The sequence below is a fragment of the Loxodonta africana genome, chromosome 7, assembly GCF_030014295.1.
Source record: "Loxodonta africana isolate mLoxAfr1 chromosome 7, mLoxAfr1.hap2, whole genome shotgun sequence".
NCBI classification, from domain to species: domain Eukaryota; kingdom Metazoa; phylum Chordata; class Mammalia; order Proboscidea; family Elephantidae; genus Loxodonta; species Loxodonta africana.
Genome location: NC_087348.1, coordinates 26,348,134 through 26,354,387, shown reverse-complemented (window position 1 = coordinate 26,354,387; position 6,254 = coordinate 26,348,134). Strand labels below are relative to the sequence as shown.

At 36.2% G+C, this 6,254-nt stretch overlaps 1 protein-coding gene across 1 annotated transcript; it reads right to left on the bottom strand.

The window, feature by feature from the left end:
• Positions 1-3,088: 3,088 nt before the first annotated feature.
• On the bottom strand, positions 3,089-5,674 carry LOC100654190 (olfactory receptor 8H1-like). The gene has a single exon (XM_003423140.3). It carries the CDS (start codon positions 5,440-5,442, stop codon positions 4,504-4,506), a length of 939 nt encoding a protein of 312 aa, XP_003423188.2. The 5' UTR covers positions 5,443-5,674; the 3' UTR covers positions 3,089-4,503.
• Between the last annotated feature and the right edge of the window lie 580 nt (positions 5,675-6,254).

The following is a 6,254-nucleotide window of genomic DNA, read 5'->3' as shown; positions in this document are numbered from 1 at the left end:
AAGATTAAAGACCACAGCCTTCAGTATGGATTACACCTTAACATAAAATCCTCACAACTGGACCAATAAGAGACATCATGATAAATGGAGAAAAGATTGAGGTTATCAAGGATTTCATTTTACTTGGATCTACAATCAACACCCATGGAAGCAGCAGTCAAGAAATCAAAAGACACATTGTGTTGGGGAAATCAGCTTCAAGAGATCTCTTTAAAATGATTAAAAGCCAAGATGTCACCATGAGGAGAAAGGTACACCTGACTCACGTCATGGTGTTTTCAACTATTCATATAAATTAATTGAGGCCTTGTTCTACACCCTGGGTGTACAGCATTGAAAAAAACAGGTAAAACATTTCTCCTCATAGAACTTATTTGAAAGTGGGAGAAAACAGACAAGAAAAAGAATAAGCAAAATACATAGAATGTTAGATGGAGATAAGTGCTCTGGAAGACAAATGAAGCAGGAAGTGATGGCACAGGTTCTTTTTAAATAGGATGGTAAAGTATGGTCTCATTAGAAAGAGAATAAAAAGAGTCATGTAGTTATCTGTTTGGGGGAGGAAAATTTCAGGGTGAAGAAGAGCAGACAGGAAAGTCCTAGGCAGTATCAGAACTGATAAGTCCAAGGAGGAGTGAAGGGGTCAGTGTGGCCAAAAAAAGGGGGTAAAACAGATAGAATAGTAAAGGGTGAACTCCCAGAGAGGTAAGGAGCAGGGGGAAAATTATTTTGTACCTTAGGTTCTTTTAAGGGGTTTGGCCTTTACTCTTAGTGTGCTAGGAACTTTTGCAAGGTTTGTGAAGAAAAATGGTATTTGGCAGTATCACTGTGGCTCCTCCATTGAAATTAGATTTGAGGGGCGTAGGGGAATAAACAGAGACAAGCTAAGAAGCTGCGGCAGTAATTAAAACTGAGATGCTAGTTCCTTGGGCCAGGGAGGTAGCAGAGTTGGTTCTGAGAAGTAATCAAACTCTGAGTATACACCACAGGCAGAATCAGCATGAAATGCTGAAGGATTAGATGTGAGGTGTGTGAAATAAAAAGAAAATACACGGATGCTTCCTTAGTTTGAGCATGAAAAAGTAGAAGGATTACCTAAAATTAAGTTACCTAAAATGAAGTTTTGAATATTGCTGTTACCCATCTGCCGGTTGAAGTTCCTGGTTGGCACAAAAGGTTAACTGAAAGGTTGGAGGTTCAAGTCTACCCAGAGCACCTTGGAAGAAAGGACTGGAGGTCTACTTCTGAAAAATCAGCCATTGCAAAAGCTAAAAAGTGCAGTTCTACTACGACATCTGTGGAATTACCATGAATCAGGGTAAACTTGATGGTGACTGTTTTATTTTTGTTTGAATCTTATCTTGTGAAGATTAGTCATGCCCATTAATATTATTATCTATTCATCAATGATTTGGAAGAAAAACATACTTGGAAAGTGTTCACATTTTATCACACTCTGTTCCAGTCTTATTTTCTTTTTCATTATTTAAATAATGAACTTTTACATTACATAGATTTTTGGCATAGCAGCATGAACAAGAAAATTATATTTTAAAAATATGTAAGAACACATATTACATAAAACATGGAAAGCATTTATATAGCAGTAAAATAAGAGGGGAAATACATATAGCATAACTCATATTGCTCATAGGTTCTATTATTCTTATTTAATAATGTTATATACATATTTTTTTCGCTTCTCAATTGTATTATAAAGATGATAGTGTAGCCTGAGTTTAGTTAAATTTTAAGCATTTCTTGAGATTAGTGTTGTCTACAAAACCATAGAATATGGTGGACATCTTGCTAATACAGACTTACAGGGTACATAAAAAAATTACATAAATGAAAGCAAGCCAAAGATAATTTATAGAAAAGACCATAAAAGTAGGAATAATACGTAAATATAAGAAATGACACTGACATAATGTGCTTATAAATTTAGAGATAAGCCAACAAATACTTATTAAAAAGTGCTTAGTTGTCTGTAATGTAATGTTTTATACACACACACACACACACACACATACATATAGATTCCAGGCAATGCACGCTTTAAAACTAAAATAAGTTATAATAAAATAATTCTATACAATATTGATATATGAGGCACATTTTTATTTTTTGTTGTACTTTGGGTGAAGATTTTCAGAACAAACTAGTTTCTTATCACACAGTTAGTGCACACGTTGTTCTGTGACATTGGTTAACAACCCCACGACATGTCAACCCTCTCCCTTCTCAACCCTGGGTTCCCCAGTACCAGCTTTCCTGTTTCTTCCTGCCTTACAGTCCCTGCCCCAGGGCTGGTGGGCCCCTTTAGTCTTATTTTGTTTCAAGTGCCTGTTCCATCTTTGACTGGAGGGTAAATCTCAGGAATGACCTCATTACTGAGCTGAAAGTGTGTCCGGGGCCATACTTTCCACAGCCTCTGTCAGGGCAGCAAGTCTGGTCTTTCTTTTTGAGATAGAATTCTGTTCTACATTTTTCTCCAGCTCTGTCTGGGGCCCTCTATTGTAATCTCTGTCAGAGTATTCAGTGGTGGTAGCCGGGCACCATCTCGTTGTTCTGGACTCAGTCTGGTGGAGGCCGTGGTAGATGTGATCTGTTAGACCTTTGGACTAATCTTTCCCTTGTATCTTTAGTTTTCTTCATTTTTCCTTGCTCCCAAAGGGTAGAGACTAGAGGCGTATCCTAGGTGGCTGCTTACAGGCTTTTAAGACCCCAGGCTCCAGTCACCAAAGTAGAATGTAGAACATATCCTTTATAAACTATGTTATGCCAATTGAGCTAGATGTTCCCTGAGACCATGGCCCCACAGGCCTCAGCCCAGCAATTCAGTCCCTCAGTAAGTTTGGAGCTACCATGACCTTGTAAGGCACATTTTTTAAATAAATTAAGAAAGTAGAAAAATAATGTTGCATAAAAGATTTGAATAAATCAGTCAGCAGTTTTCAAATAGTGGAAAATATTTAAAGTTTTTAATCTTAAAATAGAGGTTACACTTCATGTTAAACATTTAAAGAAAAATAAGTTTAACACCGATAACAAAATATAATTTTAAAAAGAAAACCTTAATAAAAAAAAAAAATAATGGCTTTACCTGAATGCAAACAACATATGTAGAAACCATTACAGAAATTAAGTATCTAAGACATGGAAAATGGAAAAAAAATAAAATAAAACTTCCTGAAATAATCTTTGAACAACACAGAAAATTAAAACTACAATACTAGTGTATCTAGGCATTATCACAAAATATATATATATTTAGCAATCTCCTTGACCAAAATTTCTGGAATGCTCTAATCCTGAATTCATTGTCTATTCTTAACTTTATATTTTTTCCCACTGACAGTTTTAAAACAAGTGAGTGAAGCATTTAACTTGAGAATTTATTTTTATTGAACATAATGAATCTGTAGAAATCCGAGTGAAGACAATGATTTTTTGAAATATCCAGAAGTCCAATGGAAGTAATTTATTGAGGCTTGTTGACAATCATAGACACATAGGATTTTCAAATGTATGGCAAGTCTACACCAACGATACAGAACTGTACGCAAGGTTTTAATCCGTTGAGTTTACAACTTTCTAGGTCCAAACATGTTACAAATATTGTAAGGATGTGCATATTCTAATGAAAATGAGCAGCATTTATTAGTACTGTACAAAATGTACTTTTTGTCAGATTTAAACTTTATAGGCCAGGAATAATTTCTTTTTCACAGTTAAGAAAACTGAGGCTTAAGGTGTTAATAACTTATTAAGGGTCATGCAGCTAAGAGGGTAGCAGACCTGGAATCTACTCTGCCATGCCTAACTCTAAAACAACTGCCCTTAACCATTGTGCTATACTTCTTCTCTGTATAATACATAAACTGACTTCTGAAACCGTTATCATTATGCACAAAGTGTAGCTAATGTCCGTAACTGAATTCTATGAAATTGGTTATGCATGGAGGTTGGTATGATACAGTTAAAAAAAACCACCAAACCAAACCCTTTGCCACCAAGTCAATCCCGACTCATGGTGACCTACAGGACAGTAGTAGAACTGCCCCACAGGATTTCTAATGGACAGCTCATGGATTTGAGCTGCCAACCTTTTGGTTAGCAGATGAGCTCTTAACCACTGGGCCACCAGGGCTCCATTGCCCATAACTAAATTCTTTGAAATCAGACATGCATGAAGGTTGGTCTGATATAGTTTAAAAGATGATACCATATTTTCTTACTTTGCACATTAATTTCCCTTAAAAGCATATATATTTAAATGACAAGTTTAACTCATATTTACTGGTTTCCAATTACAATACAGATTTCTAAAAAAAGCTTATTGCTGGAGATGTCTAAGATCATACGTAGTTAAATAGAGACTGGCTCAACAGAAACAGAGACTAATTGAAAGATTAGATTGTTTTTAGAGAGAAAACCCAAAGAAATACCTACTAGGAAAGAAAGAAAATATGAGGTTAAATGGGGAACATCACTGTCGTCTTACATGCCTTGTGTTCTCTCCTGCATAACTCTAATTAGAGCATTTTTCACTTCTTTGTTCCTGAGACTATAAATGAGTGGATTCAGCAGGGGGATCACAATCGTATAAAAAACAGAGGCCACTTGGTCCTTTCCCAAGGAGTAGGACTTACCTGGCTTTAAATAAGTAAAAATCATGGTACCGTAGAAGATGGTGACACCCAGGAGGTGGGAGGCACAGGTAGAGAAGGCTTTTCGCTTTCCTGAAGTGGAATTGATTTTCAGGATAGTAGAGAGAATGGATGCATAGGACACAGAGATCGTGGTAAGAGACACCATTAACGTCCAGCCAGAAACAACAATTACCATGATCTCAATGTTGTGTGTGTCAGTGCAGGACAGGGCTAAAATTGGGGGTGTGTCACAGAAAAAGTGATGGATTACATTGGAACCACAGAAATGCAAAGTGTTTATGCAAAGCATGTTGACAAAGGAGACACTGAAGCCAATCACATAGGATGCAGTGATGAGGGAGCGGCAGAGTGTCATGGACATAACAACTGGGTATTGTAGAGGGTTGCAGATAGCTACGTAGTGATCATAGGCCATTGAAGAGAGAAAAAAACATTCAGTGGCACCCAAGAAGACAAAAAAATAAAGCTGAGTGAAACAGCCCACAAATGAGATATACTTGGTAGAAGTCAGCAAGTTCTCTAAGGTTTTAGGAGTAATGACTGTCGAGTAGCTGAGGTCAAGGAATGAAAGATGACTGAGGAAAAAATACATGGGGGTGTGAAGCTGGAGATCCAGGCGGATTATTAGTATCATCCCTGTATTCCCCAGCAGAGTAACCAGGTATATCAGGAGAAATAGAGTAAAAAGGACCAGCCGGATCTCTTCAGAGTCTGTCAGTCCCATGAGGATGAAGTCAGACACATTTGTATTATTCCTTCTGCCCATAGTGTGCAACTCCTCTAAAGCATAGGAGGATAAAGTTGATACTTAGCATCAGTGACTTCAAATAGGCTTTTGTTTGGATGAACCACCTGGCGTTAAAAATAAATAAATAAATAAATAGTTTTGTGTTTCCAGAAATTGATAATGAAGAGTGGTTTACAAAATATGACTGAACAAAATCTTAATTTCGTTGCCATGTATAAATACGGGTATAAATTGACATTGCAATTTTATATAATCAAAAAGTTTTTTTTTTTTTTTTAACATGAACCTACCAGCGTCCGCAATGCTTCTGTTTGCTAACATGTTCAATCTCCATGGAAATATCACACTGTAGGTGTTACTATTATCCATGTTTTTAGATAAGAACATTGGTAAGGAAGTTTAAGCAATTTATCCAAAATCAGAGCTTGTAAATGTTGCCCCGTGATTACACCATGTTATGTTTATTACAAAAACATGTTTGTAACACTATATCCTTAATTATAATTAATTTCAGCCACCTAAGAAAATTCTAAACAAGGTAGTAAGTAGAAACATAGTTTTAATGCATCCTTTACTGTCCTCTTACTCCCAATATTATTTAACACTACAGACAAATCAAAATTTTCAGCCTCTGGGGTCTTTACTGTCATGCATTAAAACTGAAGACCGCAGATTACTCATTTCCAGAAGACATTTTGTTTTCTTGACTTGAACATTAAAAATCAAATTCCTTCCGAAAGTTATATTTCCAAAAAATGTACATTGCTCATATACAATTGATTCTATTAACTCTGTATATTTGTTTCCTCAAATGCTGGCCTTACTTAGGG